We start from the raw sequence: 18,976 nt of genomic DNA, 5'->3' as shown, positions 1-18,976 counted from the left end.
ATGTTTCCCCTCGTGGGGGAATCTAGAACTCGGGGGCACAGTTTCAGAATAAAGGGTCGCCCATTTAAGACGGAGATGAGGAGGAATTTCTTCTCTCAGAGGGTCGTGAATCTTTGGAATTCTCTAACCCAGAGAGCTGTGGAGGCTGGGTCATTGAATATATTCAAGGCGGAGATTGACAGACATTTGAACTACAAGGGAGTCAAGGGTTATGGGGAGCGGGAAAGTGGAGTTGAGGCCAAGATCAGATCAGCCATGATCTTATTAAATAGCGGAGCAGGCTCGAGGGGCCGAATGGCCGACTTCTGCTCCTATTTCTTATTGTTCTTATGTGACATCACTAAAAAAACAACTAAAATCTGGTCATTATCTCAGTGCTATTTGTGGGACCTTGCTGTGTGTTTCAACAGTGGCTACACTTCCAAAATACTTCCTTGGCTGCAAAGTGTTTTGGGACATCCTGAGGTCATAAAAGACGTTGCATACATACAAATTCTTTTCAATTTACACCCGATGTCCGGGCACACACACACAATTCAGGAGACACTGGCCAGCAACCACGAGTGAGAACTCTGACCAATCTTTCCCCTCCAGCTGTGCAAGTCGCAATTTAGAAGTTACATTAATTTTGGATGGGGGTCGGCGGGGGGGGCACTGGTGAGTTTAACGCTTCTGAAAATATTACCCAAGTGAACACTTAGAAACTTCACCAGCGTTCGGTATGATTTTCGTCTCTTACTTCAATGTCATTGTACGATTTTCATTCACACGCCTGAATACCAGAAAGACCGTAAATCCAGTCGGTATAAATCATACGACAGTCAGTCTGGGGTGGGTGGACAGACTTAAGATCTAGCAGGAAGCATTGCTTGAAGTCTTGAAGCTGTAAATCTGAATTGGACTTTATGTATTCGCAAGTGCCACTATATTTAACCTTTGTGATGCAGAACCTAAATTGTCCTCTGCGACTCCTTGAACAGACGCTCCAACATTACAATACATATATAACCTAACTTCGATAAATCGCTGTCCATCGCCCCAAAGACCTGGAATACCCTGGCAATTCTGTCTCTTTGATGTGAGGAAAATATCAGTGCCCCAGACTCCGACCTCCAGCCATGTCTGATCATGGTCTCATCTGTCAGCTTGCAGAGATGAAAAGGATTATTGATGGAAAGCAATAGACGGCTCGAAATGAATCGTCTGATCTCTAACTGGCAGGATTAGGGACAGTTGGATTTGCTGTTTGATTGCACTGTTAATCTTTTACAGATCTCTCCAATTTCTTTTTTTTTTGCTTTCTGGCAAGAGAAAATGTATGAACATGCTTCTATATCGGGCTCAATTCTAAAGAGACTTTATCCTTTTTATTTTCAATTTTCTCACCTCCTCTCCCGAGGACGCTGTCTCCAGCTGGGGTACCATGGGAGCCGGCAACCCTCCTTTTCTTCGCTGAGTGGCTCCCTCGTTGGTCAGCCCGTGCAACCGTGGGGAGCATCACAGCAGAGTACAATCCTGCCTTTATCTGACGGCGAGCTAGAAACAATAGCTGGTGGATAGGTGTCAGCCATGGCTCCATGGTAGCATGCTCATTACTGAGTCAGAAGATTGCGGGTTCAAGTCCCACTCCAGGGACTTGAGCACAAAATCTAGGCTGACACTCCAGTGCAGTGCTGGGGGAGCGCCGCACTGTCGGAGGGGAAGTATTGAGGGAGCGCAGCACTATCGGAGGGGCAGTACTGAGGGAGCGCTGCACTGTCGGAGGGGCAGTACTGAGGGAGCGCCGCACTGTCGGAGGAGCAGTACTGAGGGAGCACCGCACTGTCGGAGGGGCGGTACTGAGGGAGCGCCGCACTGTGGGAGGGGTAGTACTGAGGGAGTGCTGCACTGTCGGAGGTGTCATCTTTCAGATGAAACGTTAAACCGAGGCCCCATCTGCCCTCTCAGGTGGACATAAAAGATCCCACGGCCACTATTGGAAGAAGTGCAGGGGAGTTCTCCCAGCAGACAGGGTTTAACATCTCATTCGAAAGACGGCACCTCCGACAGTGTAGCACTCCCTCAGTAATGGCACTAGAGTACAAGGTAAGTGCTGCAGGAGGGAATCCAGTTCATGGCAGGTGGTTGGGGGGATTCAAGATTTCCTTCTGGGGCCCGGATAAATTAGCAACTAATCCTCGGATTCCCACATGAGCAATCATCTTAAAAGGACAAGACAGGTTCGGAGCTAAACATCACAACTGTGCTCCAGACCCTAGCGCACCGATGAGCATCATCACAGGACATTAGATGGTATTTTTAAAAAAGGTCGAAATCTTCGGTGATCTGTTCATGTGGCTCTCGCTGCTGTTTCCTAAGGCACAGTTGGTTTTTTTCCGACACCATCGCTCTCTAACCCGCAGATCTTGAGTCTTTAACAGTGTTGACGTGTATGGAGAACAGCAAAAAGTTACCGTCTGGTTGAATTTGGTCTCTTTATTATTTCTATAGATGTCATTCACACGGTGGGGCCCATCGTGCAGGGGAAGGAAAGGCTTCCAGAGGAGCTGCTACAGAGTTGTTATATAAAGAGCCTGAAGCTTGCTGAGGACAATAACCTGCGGACAATTGTAAGTCGCTATTTTTTACTTAAGTAGGTACAGTAGAGATCGATCCCAATTAAAGAGAGAATCTCGGCATCCTCTTTCACAAAGGACCAGATAGGAGGAGTCTTTGTCCTTTAAAAGGGCCGTCAATAGTTTTCCTTTGCTTTCCTCTCCTCTCATGAAGACACTACTCTTGTTTGAACGTGGCTTCAATACTGCCAGGCTCTCTCGTGCCTTGTCCAATTGGTCATTCTTCAAACACCAGACTCGAGTGGCAGCAGGTAGTCATAGTTGCTCTGACTCAACAACAACTTGCATTTATACAGTGGCTTTAATGTAGTAACACGTCCCAAGTTGCTTCACAGGAGCGATTATCAAACAAAATTCGACACCGAGCCTCATCTGGAGATATTAGGGCAGGTGACCAAATGCTTGGTCAAAGAGGTCGGTTTTAAGGAGCGTCTTAAAAGGAAGAAAGAGCGAGGCGGAGAGGTTTAGGGAGGGAATTCCAGAGCTCGGGGCCCAGGCAGCTGAAGGCACGGCCGCCAATGGTGGAGCGATGGAAATCGGGGGATGCGCAAGAGGCCCGAACTGGAGGAGCGCCGAGATCTCGGGGGGTTGTAGGGACGGAGGAGGTTCCAGAGATAGTCTCACCTGAAGTACACACGTGCACTTTCCAGTACGAGTCTCTGGATAGCGACTGGGAGCAAGAATCCTGGCTGATTCCCTCCCCCCTGCCTTCCCTACCATTGGGCACTGAGGCCAATTGTGTCACCCGTAACACTTGGCTGGAAGCTGCACAGACTCAAAGAAGGAACAAACTTACCTCAGGACGTTATAAAGCGCTTCACAGACAATGAAGTACTTTTTAAAGTGTGGTCACTGTTGTGATGTAGGAAACGTGGCAGCCAATTTGCGCACAGCAAGCTCCCACAAATAGCAATGAGATAAATGATCTGTTTTTAGTGATGTTGGTTAGGACCATGGGAACAGGAGGAGGCCATTCAGCCCCTCGCGTCTGTTCCACCATTCAATGAGATCATGGCTGCTCTACGAACGACCTTTGGCCCATATCCCTTCATACCTTTGGTTAACAGAAAGCTATCAATCTCCGATTTAAAATCAACAATTGATCTAGCATCAGTTGCCTTTTGTGGAAGCGAGTTCCAAACTTCTACTGCCCTTTCTGTGTAAAACTGTTTCCTAACTTCACTCCTGAAAGGTCTGGCTCTAATTTTTAGACTAACCAGTGGAAATAGTTTCTCTCTCTCTACCCTATCTGTTCCCCTTAATATCCTGAAAACTTCGATCAGATCACCCCTTAACCTAAATTCCAGGGAATACAACCCTAGTTTGTGTAATCTCTCCTCGTAACTTAACCCTTGGAGTCCGGGTATCATTCTGGTAAACCTACGCTGCACTCCCTCCAAGGCCAATATATCCTTCCTAAGGTGCGGGGCCCAGAACTGCTCCCAGTGCTCCAGGTGTGGTCTAACCAGGGCTTTGTACAGCTGCAGCATAACTTCTACCCCCTTGTATTCTAGTCCTCCAGATATAAAGGCCAGCATCCCATTAGCCTTTTTGATTATTTTCTGTACCTGTTCCTGACATTTTAATGATCGATGTACCTGGACCCCCCCAAGTCTCTTTGGACCTCCACTGTTTTTAGCTTTTCACCATTTAGAAAGCCCCCTGTTCGATCCTTTTTCAGTCCAAAGTGGATGACCTCACATTTGCCTACATTGAAATCTATTTGCCACAGTTTTGTCCATTCACTTAATCTGTCGGTTGAGGGATAAACATTGACCAGGACACCAGGAAAACTTCAAATAATGCCGCGGGATCTTTTACATGAGGGGCTGGGCGGGATCTCAGACCCTTCAAATCTATTGCTGTATACAGGTCAACATCTAGCAACCCAGGTTGGCCATTATGTACGGTCAGGATTTCCTCTTGGTGCTGGCCAATTGTCTGGAAAGTGGTATAATTATGTGTTAGCGGATTTCTTGCCCGTAGTTACTGTCGCAACGCAAGATGGTTCGACCTTCAACGATAATTTCTGCGTGATTCGGGCCTGAGTGGTTTTAAACAACAGGCTTTAATACATTGACGGTATTGTTTTTATACAACTGTTCTGCACTGTATTACATTAAATTGCAAGCAGTTAATGCAACCTGGTTTCCCCACGGACTCAAGGTGATCAGGCTTGACCTCCGGGGGCTGCCTTCTAGGCTATGGACTTGCGACTTCTCCCGAGAGCTCTAACTTTCTGAGTGCAGCATGCTATTTGGCGGCTTTGTTCTTGGTGTACGTGTCTCTGGCCTTATCCCTTAGTCGTTAATTATCCTGCCAAGATGATGCCACGCTACCAACTCAAGGTGAGCTGTTTTACATAGCGTAACTAATCACCTAAACCTACATCTCTGCTTCACAAGCTTGTTTATTGGACTCAGGGATCTAGGCCAGTCTTTATCTACTTATAGTCCTGACTGCCTTAGCAGTCTTTCAGTGCTGCCAGTTCTGTGGTATGCTGACTTCTCGCTGATCTCGCCGTCCCTCACCTGCGGGCCTCTTTCCTCATGACCCTGCTCGTTTCGTGAACACAGAGATGAAAAGCTTCCCTCCGGCACCGCCTTCTTGCTAGAGGCTTGGATGCTCTGCGAGACGGGATACTTCATCGTGCTTGGTTTGAGCCACATTCTTAAAATATACCAACGCTATGTCAGTTCCCTGTCATTGTACAGGAGCAAGGATGGCTTACTACAGTTATACAGGGCCTTGGTGAGACCACACCTGGAGTACTGTGTGCAGTTTTGGTCTCCTTACCTAAGAAAGGGTATACTTGCCATAGAGGGAGTGCAGCGAAGGTTCACCAGACTGGTTCCTGGGCTGGCAGGACTGTCGTATGAGGAGAGATTGAGTCGACTAGGCCTGTATTCACTAGAGTTTAGAAGAATGAGAGGGGATCTCATTGAAACGTATAAAATTCTGACAGGGCTAGACAGACTGGATGCAGGGAGGATGTTTCCCCTGGCTGGGGGGGTCTAGAATGAGGGGTCACAGTCTCAGGATACGGGGTAGGACATTTAGGACTGAGATGAGGAGAAATTTCTTCACCCAGAGGGTGGTGAGCCTGTGGAATTCTCTACCACAGAAGGCTGTGGAGGCCAAGTCACTGAATATATTTAAGAAGGAGGTAGATAGATTTCTAGACGCAAAAGGCATCAAGGGGTATGGGGAGAGAGCAGGAATATGGTATTGAGATAGAGGATCAGCCGTGATCATACTGAATGGCGGAGCAGGCTCGAAGGGCCAAATGGCCGACTCCTGCTCCTATGTTTCTATGTTTCTGTTATATCAGTGTGAGGCTCCTGACGCATTGAAAGTGCTCATCTTGTGCAAAAGTAACGGTAACGCAGGGTTACAGACCTCAGCCCCTTTTCCCATGCCGTTAAACTCCATGGACTGGTACACGCTGGGTGTTAATGACACGAATATCGTCCCTTTACATTCCTTTTGTAATATCGGTTCTGAGCAGCCAAATAGAAGACGGCTGTTCAAGGGGAAACATCCATTCCTTTCATTGCCCTGCTCAATACTGGGCTGGGACTATATCTCAGACATCTTCTTCTTCTTCTGAACAGTCTGTCCTCACTTGTGTCCTCACCTCTGAACAGCAATAGATTGGGAGAAGGGGAAGTGCAACGAGACCTGGGTGTCCTTGTGCACCAGTCGCTGAAGGTAAGCATGCAGGTGCAGCAGGCGGTTAAGAAGGCAAATGGTATGTTGACCTTCATAGCGAGAGGATTCGAGTACAGGAGCAAGGATGTCTTGTTGCAGTTGTACAGGGCCTTGGTGAGACCACACCTTGAGTATTGTGTGCAGTTTTGGTCGCCTTATCTGAGGAGGGATGTTCTTGCCGTGGAGAGAGTACAGCGAGGATTCACCAGACTGATACCTGGGATAGCAGGAATGACGTATGAGGAGAGATTGGGTCGATTAGGCTTATATTCGCTAGAGTTTAGAAGAATGAGAGGGGATCTCATTGAAACTTATAAAATTCGAACAGGACTAGACAGATTAGATGCAGGAAGGATGTTCCCGATGGTCGGGGAGTCCAGAACCAGGGGTCACAGTCTAAGGATAAGGGGTAAGCCATTTAGGACTGAGATGAGGAGGAATTTCTTCACCCAGAGAGTGGTGAACCTGTGGAATTCTCTACCACACAAGGCAGTAGAGGCCAATTCATTAAATATATTCAAGAAGGAGTTAGATATATTTCTTAATGCTAAGGGGATATGGGGAGAAGGCAGGGACAGGGTACTGAATTTGGATGATCAGCCATGATCTCATTGAATGGCGGAGCAGGCTCGAGGGGCTGAATGGCCTACTCCTGCTCCTATCTTCTATGTTTCTATGTTTAGCACACTTTGACTGCTTGGTATCGCTTGTCCGTTAAGAGCCCGGAAGAGACCAGCCCCCCCTGACGACTCAGTAGGGGAAGCCACTGCCTCGCACGGTACAGCTTCGTAGACCAGAACATTTCACACTTGCTCCCCAGTCTCCAAACCCTCAGCCGGGATGTTTCATTTGACCTCAGTGACCCTTGGTGAGGGAAGGCGGTGGGGGCGGTGTGTGAAATAAAATCAGCTTCGGATCACGACCCAGAAACCTTTGTTGGAAAATGCGCGTGTGTGGTCAGCAGGTGAGGACAGGGCTCGTCCTCGGGTTGCCAACTCTGGTTGGACGTATTCCAGGAGCTCTCATCACATGACCTGCTGCCCCAAACTCCTCAGATAATGAAGCATCCATGCCCGCATGCAACAAGACCTGGGCGACGTTCAGGCTTGGGCTGATAAGTGGCAGGTAACATTCGCGCCACACAAGTGCCAGGCAATGACTATCTCCAACAAGCGAGAGTCCAACCACCGCCCCTTGACATTCAACGGCATTACCATCGCCGAATCCCCCACCATCAACATCCTGGGAGTCACCATTGACCAGAAACTTAACTGGACCAGCCACATAAATACTGTGGCAACAAGAGCGGGTCAGAGGCTAGGTATTCTGCGGCGAGCGTCTCACCTCCTGACTCCCCAGAGCCTTTCCACCATCTACAAGGCTCAAGTAAGGAGTGTGATGGAATACTCTCCACTTGCCTGGATGAGTGCAGCTCCAACAACACTCAAGAAGCTCGACACCATCCAGGACAAAACAGCCCTTTTGATTGGCACCCTGTCCACCACCTTAAACATTCACTCCCTCCACCACCAGCGCACCGTGGCTGCAGTGTGCACCAGCTACAAGATGCACTGCAGCAACTCGCCAAGGCTTCTTCGGCAGCACCTCCCAAACCCGCGACCTCTACCACCTAGAAGGACAAGGGCAGCAGGCGCATGGGAACACCACCAGCTCCAAGTTCCCCTCCAAGTCACACACCATCCTGACTTGGAAATATATCGGCCGATCCTTCATCGTCGCTGGGTCAAAATCCTGGAACTCCCTCCCTAACAGCGCTGTGGGAGCACCTTCACCACACGGACTGCAGCGGTTCAAGAAGGCGGGTCACCACCACCTTCTCAAGGGCAACTAGGGATGGGCAATAAATGCTGGGCCTCACCAGCGATGCCCACATCCCATAAACGAATATATTTTTTAAAAACGCCCCGCTCCTCACTCTCACCGTTGGTCGCCTAAAATGTCCATCCTCATGATGCGCTGCCTTCCTAAGCCAATCGGAAAGTGAACAGACGCTTCAATACTCAAGTGGATGATTCTTGACTGTCAATCAAACAGCCTTTTTTTCTCCATGTTCAATACTTTTATAAGTAGTAAACAAAAGTGTTCAAAGAATTTATTTTAAAAAGCAGTGTTTTCAATTGCCCCGACGATTTATCTCCCGGTTTGCTCACAGCAGCGTCCGGGAGACTAGTCGTTAATTCCTGGAGACTTCACAACAACATCAACAACTTGTATTTATATAGCGCCTTTAACGTAGTAAAACATCCCAGGGCGCCTCACAGGAGTATTTTAAGACAAAAAATGTGACACCGATCCACATGAGGATAAATTAGGGCAGGTGACCAAAAGCTTGGTCACAGAGGTAGGTTTTAAGGAGCGTCTTAAAGGAGGAGAGAGAGGGAGTGAGGCGGAGAGGTTTAGGGAGTGAATTCCAGAGCTTAGGGCCCAGGCAACAGAAGGCACAGCTGCCAAAGGTTGAGCGATTATAATCAAGGATGCTCAAGAGGCCAGAATTAGAGGAGCGCAGATATCTCAGGGGGCACAGGGGTGATGGGTGAACGGGACTTGGTGCAAGTTGGGACACGGGGCAGCAGAGTTTTGGATGACCTCAAGTTTACATAAGGTGGAATGTGGGAGGCCGGCCAGGAGTGCGTTGGAATAGTCGAGTCTAGAGGTAACAAAGGCAGGGATGAGGGTTTCAGCAGCAGATGAGGTGAGGCACGGGGCGGAGACGGGCGATGTTATGGAGGTGGAAATAGGCGGTCTTTGTTATGCTGCGGATATGTGGTCGGGAACTGTGGCAAGGGCGGAATCCTGATTGGAGGGACTCCAGGGCAGTCTTGGCAGGTTGGCGACACCGACTAGGCTCGGTTGTGATGCTCTCCAGTGGAATAGCCTGCGGATACTCTGACATGAATCAGTCATTCATGAAAGACTTATGAAATAATACTGAGCGGTCTGCGGGTGGCGCTGTCCAGGGAGAGTATAAATACTCGGGCACAGGCCCAGCTTGCGCAGGACATTCTTAACAGGAACTAGTGAAGGACACAACTAGACCTCCATGTTGTAAAACAGTTGATTAAAGCTTTGTTTAACGCTTAGACCAAGTGCCTAGTAGTTTTCTTATGTCATACTCACTGTCTGCAGCGTCACATAAGGCACGGCTTTGGAACCATGGGACTGAGCCCCGTCACGAGGGGAGACGTGGGAGAAAAAAATACCTATTCAGCAAATGTGTTTGCTTTTGTGCCCTTTTTTCATATTTTAAAATGATTTCACGCCCTATGATGCCAGTTCAAAGCCCCCCTTGGCTGGGCAGGAGATACCCAACAGCTCCCTCAGTCGGTGAATTGCATGTGGAATAGAGAGGGGTCGGGGGTCAAGAAGGTGGAGAGGAAAAGAAACACAAGAGTAGAGAAAGGAAAAGTGGGGTCAGTTTTACAAGTTATGCCTCCTGGTGCCAAGCTTTGCGCAACGCAAGTGCAGATCAGGAATTCGGAAGCAGAGGTCAATTCACAGCCCATACAAGTTGCCATCCATTTCAACTAACGGGCAGAAAAGAAAGCGGATCAGCCTTGCTGAGCTCCGCCACTAAACTCCCGATTTCTGGGACCGACATTTGCGATCGGGGGCTATCCCGCGGGGCGGACGCCTCTGGCCTGTAAAAATATATACACATGTACCTGGTGGCATAGGGAGATACGGAAGCTCGCGCTCCTGGGCCTCTCCGGGTCCTCGCGGGCAGAGGACGCAGGCGGCTCGTAGGTGCTCCTGGGATCACATGGGCCGGCCCAACCAATAAAAGAAGAGAATCCCCATTCATACTTTTGACAGGCCCGTACGTACAGAACAGTCAAAAGTATGAATGCAGATCACTTAAAAAATAAGCCAACACATGAAATCAATTTTTTAAAAACATTACATATTTAAATGAATTAAAATGCCATTTAATTAAATATTTTAAACAAAAATTTTGAGAAAAAGATGTGCGGGTTAGGTTGATTGGCCATGATAAAAATTGGCCCTTAGTGTTAGGGGGGATTAAATACGTGGGGTTACGGGGATAGGGCTTGGGTGGGATGGCTGTCAGTGTAGGGACCGGGTGCTAGGGTTTGGATGATCAGCCATGATCTCGTTGAATGGCGGAGCAGGCTCGAAGGGCCGAATGGCCTACTCCTGCTCCTATCTTCTATGTTTCTATGTTTCTAAGAGAGTTTTTCATTTATAAATGAGTGATAATATTTTATTTTTCCATTTTTAAAAACTCTTATGCTGGTAAAAGCAGGCCTTACCAGGCGTAAGAATTTGACAGGCTTTCAGCGGGCGGAAGTTGGGCAAATAGCGCAACTCTCCGCCCGCGGAGGCCCATCTTCCGGGGACGCGGAGGATCTGTCGAGAGGATTCTTGACAGATCACAAGTGCCGGGTGACGTAAGAAAACTACTAGGCACTTGGTCTAAGCGTTAAACAAAGCTTTAATCAACTGTTTTACAACATGGAGGTCTAGTTGTGTCCTTCACTAGTTCCTGTTAAGAATGTCCTGCGCAAGCTGGGCCCGTGCCCGAGTATTTAGACTCTCCCTGGACAGCGCCACCCGTAGGCCGCTCAGTATTATTTCATAAGTCTTTCTTTCATGAATGACTGATTCATGTCACCGGGTTCCAGCGCACGCGTAAGCCCAGAACTTGCACGGCCCCTACGGGCTCGTACGCACCGGTACGGGTCGCAAAATGCAACCCCTGTTCTTTTCATGGATCTCTGCACCAGGAGTGCGAACGTAAAATTTCCTCTTAGGTAGTCCCTCGGAACCGAGGATGACTTGCTTCCACATTAAAAATGAGTTCTCAGGTGACTGATGAGTCCAATGTGGGACCTACAGTCTCTGTCACAGGTGGGGCAGACGGTGGTTGAAGGGGTGGGTGGGCGGGGTGCTTTGGTTGACGTGCGCTCCTTCCGCTGTTTGCGCTTGGCTTCCGCTTACTCCCAGCAAAGAGACTCGAGGTGTTCTGCGCCTTCCCGGATGCTTCTCCTCCACTTTGTGCGGTCTTGGGCCAGGGATTCCCAGGTGTCGGTGGGGATGTTACACTTTTTCAAGGAGGCTTTGAGGGTGTCCTTGAAGCGTTTCCTCTGCCCACCTGGGGCTCTCTTGCCGTGTAGGAGCTCCGAGTAGAGCGCTTGTTTTGGGAGTCTTGTATTGGGCATGCGGACGATGTGACTCGTCCATCGGAGTTGATCAAGCGTGGTCAAAGCTTCGATGCTGGGGATGTTGGCCTGAGTGAGAACACTGATGTTGGTGCGCCTATCCTGCCAATGGATTTGCAGGATCTTGCAGAAGCAGTGTTGGTGGTACCTCTCCAGTGCTTTGAGATGCCTGCTGTACATGGTCCATGTCTCTGAGGCATACAGGAGGGCGGGTATCACTACTGCTCTGTAGACCATGAGCTTGGTGCCGGGTTTGAGGTCCTGGTCTTCAAACACTCTCTTCCTCAGGCGACCAAAGGCTGCACTGGCACACTGAAGGCGGTGTTGGACTTCGTCGTCGACGTCTGCCCTTGTTGACAGTCGGCTCCCGAGGTATGGAAAGTGGTCCACGTTGTCCAAGGCCTTGTTGTGTACAGTACTGTGTGGCGGGGCCAGGTTGGCAGAGGACCTTTGTCTTACGGATGTTTAGTGTAAGGCCCATGCTCTCGTACGCTTCAGTGAAGGTGTTGATGATGGTTTGTGTAGTGTATGTACCTTTAAGGGGAGAACTACTTTTTACAGCTCCTGTATACTGTAGTACCGGCAGTGACCACACCTGTATATAACCCTGAGTAGGGATCTGTACTGTTAGTTTTAGAGCAACCCTCATCCAGTAAACACCTGTTGATTGTTCCTCTGAAGTCTCTGTCTATTTATTGAAGGACACCATACATCAAGATTCACGGATTTAACATTGGCGACGAGTCGATTCGAACCTACCTGCAACTCTGCAGAAGAAGGCCGATTCCAGGGGCACGGGCGTTGACCATTCAGTGGAGACTCCAGCGAGACGGGCTGGCAGCAGGTACGGCGCAGACCCTTCCCGGACAGCGACGGCTGGAGCCGACCGACGGCACAGGGGAAGGCCGAGCAGCGTCGACGGGGTAAGAGAGAGCGTAAAGCGCACAGGGCGCAGCCGGGGTTGAAGACCGAGAGGCGTCGACGAAAAGAAAAAAAAAGAGAGAGAGGGTAGAGCGCACGGGGCGCAGCCGGGGTTCAGGACCGAGTGGCGTCAACGAGAGAGGCGCGCAGGAAAACGCACAGAGCGCGGCCAGTGTTCAAGGGCTGAGCAGCGTCCGCGGGGGAAGAAAGGAAAGCGCGGGAGACGCCATTTTTAGCCGCAGCGGAGAAGAAGAGAGAGCGCGGGAGACGCCATTTTGAGCCAGCGGAGAAGAAGGGAGAGCGCGGGAGACGCCATTTTGAGCCAGCGGAGAAGAAGGGAGAGCGCGGGAGATGCCATTTTTAGCCAGTCTAACCACACCCAGGGATGCCGAAGAGTGGCAGTGTCACAGCGTTCGACAATGAAGTCGAAGATTGGGCGACATATGTTGAACGCATAGAAGTGTACTGCAAGGCGAATGAAGTGCCAGATGCCAGGAAAGCACTGGTATTGTTGAATTCCATGAGTGCAAAAACGTATGGCTTACTGCGAAACCTAGTAACCCCAGAGAAGCCAGTGGAAAAGGATTTTGAAAGCATAGTGGCAATCCTACAGGACCACTTAAACCCCACACCGCTGCTGATAGCAGAAAGATTTAAGTTTCACAAAAGGAACCAGCATAAAGATGAAAGTAATGCTGAGTATTTAACGGAACTGCGCAAGCTATCGAAACACTGCCAGTTTGGAACGGGACTAGCAGATACTTTAAGGGACAAGTTTGTGTGTGGGCTTCAAAGTGAAGGAACCCAGAAACGGCTTCTATCAGAAAAGGATCTTATGCTGGACAAGGCTTTCAGCATGGCAGTATCACACGAAGCAGCCGCACGGGGCGCTGCAGAGATACAACGGAGACCGCAAGAATATGGCACAAATGAAATGTCATATGAAGTGTTATCGCTGCGGCCGAACAACACACGACCATAAGGATTGTTGGTTCAAGGACCAAGTGTGCAGACAGTGTGGAAAAGTAGGACACATAGCAAGAGTCTGCAGGTCAGGAAAGAAAACCAGCAGCAAGAAATCTCCACAGGAGAAGTACAAAAAGGTACATAAGGTGACGGAGAGTAGTTCAGACGAACAGAAAAGTGATACAGACTCCGGAAGCAAGGAGCTGGGTTGTCTGAAACTACATAATGTAATCAAAACGGAGGGTCACCAAACTATCTGGGTCATGCTCAAGATAGACGGAGTCCAAGTGAAAATGGAATTGGACACAGGATCAGCCCTAACAGTCATAAACCGAAGGGACTGCAAGCGGCTATTCTCACATATACCCTTGAGAGATACAGAGATTGTCTTGAAGACGTACACGGGGCAAAAAGTCTACCCCAAAGGAAAAATAAGGGTGAACGTTATATATAACGGCAAGGAAACACCAAAAATGGACCTATATGTATTGCCAGATGGAGGACCACCACTACTAGGACGTGAATGGATCCGGAAGATACAGCTAGATTGGCATTCCATACAAGCACTGACTGTAGATGCCAAAAAGGATGACGACGTCACACCTGGACGACTGTCAAAAATGCTAACTGACGCACAAGAAGTGTTCCAGGAGGGACTCGGAACACTAAAAGGCATAACAGCGACGATCAAAATAGAGGAAAATGCAAGCCCAAAGTTTTTTAAGGCCAGACCGGTACCTTATGCGATCCGCCCAGCCGTCGAAGCAGAGCTGGAAGGTTTGGAACGTTCAGGAGTACTGTCCAAAGTGGACTGGAGCGAGTGGGCTACACCCATCGTTCCTGTAATGAAGAGGTCGTTGAGTAATACACCTGGGGAACCAAAGAAGGTTCGCATCTGTGGGAACTTTAAGGTGACAGTGAACCCAGTCCTTCACACGGTACAATATCCGCTTCCACGGATTGAAGATATTTTCGCCTCGCTATCTGGAGGAAAATGCTTCACTAAGATTGATCTGGCCCAGGTGTACCTGCAAATGGAGGTAGAAGAAGCCTCGAAACAGTACCTCACGATCAACACTCATAAAGGTCTCTACCAATAAAACCGGCTGATGTTCGGGCTAGCATCAGCTCCGGCTATTTGCCAAAGGGCAATGGATCAAGTCCTGCAAGGGATTCCAGGGACCCAGTGTTATTTGGACGACATCCTGGTCACGGGCGGAAATGACAGTGATCACCTCGCCAACCTGGAGCAGGTGCTCACTAGATTGAAGGAATATGGGCTCCGAGCTAATCGCCACAAATGCGAGTTTTTCCAGAAGCAGATCTTGTATTGTGGCCACGTTATTGATGAAGAGGGGTTACATAAGTCCCCTGAAAAGATTGAGGCGGTAGTCAAGGCTCCAGCACCGGAAAATGTGTCACAACTGAGGTCGTTCCTCGGGCTGGTGAACTACTACCATAAGTTCTTGCCGAATTTGTCTACAGTACTACACCCACTGAACACCCTACTGCAAACGGGGGTACCATGGAAGTGGAATGACGAATGTAAACGAGCTTTCCAGAAGTGCAAAGAATTGATCACATCAAAAGAGGTGTTGGCTCATTTCAACCCAGCACTACCAATTCGGTTGGCGTGTGATGCATCACCCTATGGTATTGGAGCGGTGCTGTCGCACAAATTCCCGGACGGCTCGGAGAGGCCAGTAGCCTTTGCGTCTCGGTCACTAACCTCAGCCGAGCGTAACTACGCCCAGATTGACAGGGAGGCCCTCAGCCTAGTGTGGGGAGTGAAAAAGTTCAACCACCATCTGCACGGGCAGAAGTTCACCTTGCTGACCGACCACCAACCACTTGTCTCCATCTTTAATCCAAAGAAGGGCGTTCCGGTGATGACTGCGCAACGGCTACAAAGATGGTCCCTTTTTCTAGGGGCGAACCAATATGAAATAGAGTATAAGGGCACGAAACAGCATGGAAACGCTGATGGGCTATCACGCCTGCCACTGCCTACTGCGGAGGAAGCACCAGCAGTGGACCCTGTCGAAATATTTTATTCGACTATAATTGAACGCTTGCCAGTAACTAACGTGGATATAGAGAAGGAGACCCGAAATGACCTGACACTGTCTCGGGTATATGACTTGATGGTGAAGGGATGGCCAACACATGGCGACTCACTGTTGCCAGCATTCTCATCCAGAAGAGAACAGCTGTCAGTATGCCAGGGGACAGTGATGTGTGGATCCCGAGTGGTAATTCCACCCAAGTTAAGGGAGAGAGTGCTCAATGAGCTTCACGAAGGCCATCTGGGAGGGGTGAAAATGAAAAGCCTTGCTAGGGCTTATGTGTGGTGGCCGGGGATCGATCAGCAAATCGAGGACCTGACAAAGAGCTGCTCAGGATGCCAGAAGGTCCAAAATGCACCACCACATGCCCCTCTACACCCATGGGAGTGGCCCTCCTCTCCATGGAAACGGGTGCATATTGATTTTGCTGGTCCATTCATGGACTCAATGTTTTTAATAGCCGTGGATGCGCACTCGAAATGGCCTGAGGTGATCAAAATGTCCTCCACCACCACGGAGAAAACGATTGCAGTCCTATGGACCATATTTGCCAGGAACGACTTGCCAGAGCAGATTTGCTCTGATAACGGACGACAGTTTGTGTCCGAAGAGTTTCGGAAATTTATGAAAAGGAATGGGGTAAGGCATTACACATCCGCTCCGTATCATCCAGCCACAAATGGATTGGCTGAGAGGTTCGTACAAACCTTTAAAAAGGCAGTAAGGGCCATGTGCGATGACGACATTCCACTGCAGCATAAGGTGGACAATTTCCTGTTAGCCTACAGAAATGTGACACATGCAGTCACCAACCAGACCCCGGCCATGATGTTCTTTAACCGAAGGTTGAGATCTCGTCTGGATTTGCTCAGACCAAATGTACGAAGAGATGTTGAGAATAAGCAATTCCAGCACATCAATGAGAAGCCGACAAGGAGCTTCAATGTAGGGCAACCAGTCTTGGCCCGCGACTACCGAACAGAGAAATGGCAACCAGGAACGATATGCACACGGCAGGGGCCACTAATGTACACAGTGGATGTTGGGGAGAACATTGTGAGACGCCATGTCGACCAGATCCTAGAGTCACAGGAACGAGTCAACCCCATGTCTCGCGTACCTGGTAATGAACCCGACATACAGGTAGCATCTACCCCAGAAACAGTAGCATCGGAAGCTGATGAACCAACCTACGACAGGGGCCCAGAATCGCCTCCGCACCAAGAGCAAGACACTCAGGAAAGGCGCTATCCAGAAAGGATCAGGAAGCCGCCCCAAAGACTGAATTTATAAATGGACTATTTTCAGTTAATGTTGCATGTTAAAAGTGTTAATTGTTAAATGAATGTTATGGTACTGTTAATCTAAAAGGGGAGGAATTGTAGTGTATGTACCTTTAAGGGGAGAACTACTTTTTACAGCTCCTGTATACTGTAGTACCGGCAGTGACCACACCTGTATATAACCCTGAGTAGGGAACTGTACGGTTAGTTTTAGAGCAACCCTCATCCAGTAAACACCTGTTGATTGTTCCTCTGAAGTCTCTGCCTATTTATTGAAGGACACCATACATCAAGATTCACGGATTTAACAGTTTGGAGTTCGACCTCCGAGTGAGCGCAGACGCAAGCGTCGTATCATTTAGCCCAGTGTTCACATACACCCTCACATCAGCCAGATCGACAGACAAGCCCCCCTCCCACCATATCGTGCAACGGCTTTTAAATGAGCCTGTGACAATGGAAGGGTTAAATTTCTTCGATGTCAACACAACAGGAAGGACAAAAGGTCAATGTGTGACACTTAATACTCACTTAAGTGAGATTATAGTGAAGGAAGTGTCAATTTCCAACATGCTGCTACTCCAGAGGTGTCAGGGAACTGCTTGGGCTCCCTGTCCTCATTGTAAAGTGTGTTGATAAATGAGATAGAGAGCTTGTCACTGCATCTTTTGTCAGTGCCTGTCTATCACCAGCCTCTCAAGGCACTCTTAGCTTGCTTCAACACTGGGAGAGTGGTGCATTACCAGCCTCCCAACATAATCCTGCAAATGCTGCCAAATCCTGCTCATAAAATAGTCACGAGCATATGCTGATCTCTGCATATATGTACAGCCTAATCACATTCATCCTGGGTTCCTTTTCCGTGGCTCACTGGGTAGCACTCTCGCCCCTGAGTCAGAAGGTCGTGGGTCCTCCACAGACTTGAGCCCATAATCCAGGCCGACACTCCCCGGTGCCAGTACTGAGGGAGCGCTGCACTGTCGGAGGGGCAGTACTGAGGGAGCGCCGCACTGTCGGAGGGGCAGTACTGAGGGAGCGCTGCACTGTCAGAGGGGCAGTACTGAGGGAGCGGCGCACTGTCGGAGGGGCAGTACTGAGGGAGCGCCGCACTGTCGGAAGTGCAGTACTGAGGGAGCGCTGCACCGTCGGAGGGGCTGTACTGAGGGAGCGCCGCACTGTCGGAGGGGCAGTACTGAGGGAGCGCTGCACTGTCAGAGGGGCAGTACTGAGGGAGCGCCGCACTGTCGGAGGGGCAGTACTGAGGGAGCGGCGCACTGTCGGAGGGACAGTACTGAGGGAGCGCCGCACTGTTGGAAGAACCGTCTTTCGGATGAGACATTAAACCAAGGCCCCGTCTGCCCTCTCAGGTGGATGTAAACGATCCCACAACAGTATTTCGAAGAAGAGCAGGTGAGTTCTCCCCGGTGTCCTGGGGCCAATATTTATCCCTCAACCAACATCACTAAAACAGACGATCTGGTCATTATCACATTGCTGTTTGTGGGAGCTTGCTGTGCGCAAATTGGCTGCCACGTTTGCTACATTCCAACAGTGACCGCACTTCAAAACGACCTCATTGGCTGTAAAGCGCTTGGGGGCATCCTGAGGTGGTGAAAGGTGCTATAGAAATGCAAGTCTTATTTCTTTCCAATACAATGCAATAATTTTAGTCCATTTCCTGGTCTTGTTGGCCAACTGAAGCGGAGCTCAGCTGGGCCATCTCTTGATAGGATTGCTCGGGTGCGATGAAGTGCTGTGGGAGGAGGCTCGTGTGGAGCACAGACCCGATCGGCTGAATGGCCGGTTTCTGCGCTGTAAATGCTAAGGAATCTGTAGAAAAACTGGCAACGGGAAGAGTTTTGAGATAGATCCCACATTTGTGAGCTGATCTTAGCCGGGGCAGCAGCGGCGGGTGCTGCATTTGGCCTCAGTGCACCCCGGACTAGGGAGGTCCAAAATCAGACAGGTTTCCTGTTCCTGATCACTGGTCACTGACTCCTGTGGCACACAGGGTCGCCAGTTCCGTCTGATTGGACGAATGCCTGGAGGTTTCATCACGTGACCTCCCACCGCCAAACGCCATTGGTCGCCCGACATGTCCATCCCACGGCCAATTGGAAAGTGAGCAGGCTCCTCGTTACCTGATTGGGTGATTCCTGACTGTCAGTCAAACAGCCTTTTCTCCTTAATAACAACAGAAAACGCTGGAAAAA

General features: G+C 49.5%; 1 protein-coding gene across 1 annotated transcript in view; it reads left to right on the top strand.

Moving 5' to 3' along the window:
* LOC147092941 (ADP-ribose glycohydrolase MACROD1-like) overlaps window positions 1-18,976 on the top strand; it is a 1,295,420-nt gene that overhangs the window by 1,159,436 nt on the left and 117,008 nt on the right. The window contains exon 6 of the mRNA XM_085976266.1: window positions 2,491-2,609. Within this exon, the coding sequence (XP_085832392.1) occupies window positions 2,491-2,609 (119 nt within the window). The remainder of the gene's footprint in view (window positions 1-2,490; window positions 2,610-18,976) is intronic.

Source organism: Somniosus microcephalus, unplaced genomic scaffold, assembly GCF_052327205.1.
Source record: "Somniosus microcephalus isolate GS21.2 unplaced genomic scaffold, FLI_Smic_1.0 unresolved_chr2, whole genome shotgun sequence".
Classification (NCBI taxonomy): Eukaryota; Metazoa; Chordata; class Chondrichthyes; order Squaliformes; family Somniosidae; genus Somniosus; species Somniosus microcephalus.
Note: the sequence above shows the minus strand (reverse complement) of the source record. Positions and strands in the feature narration are given on the sequence as shown.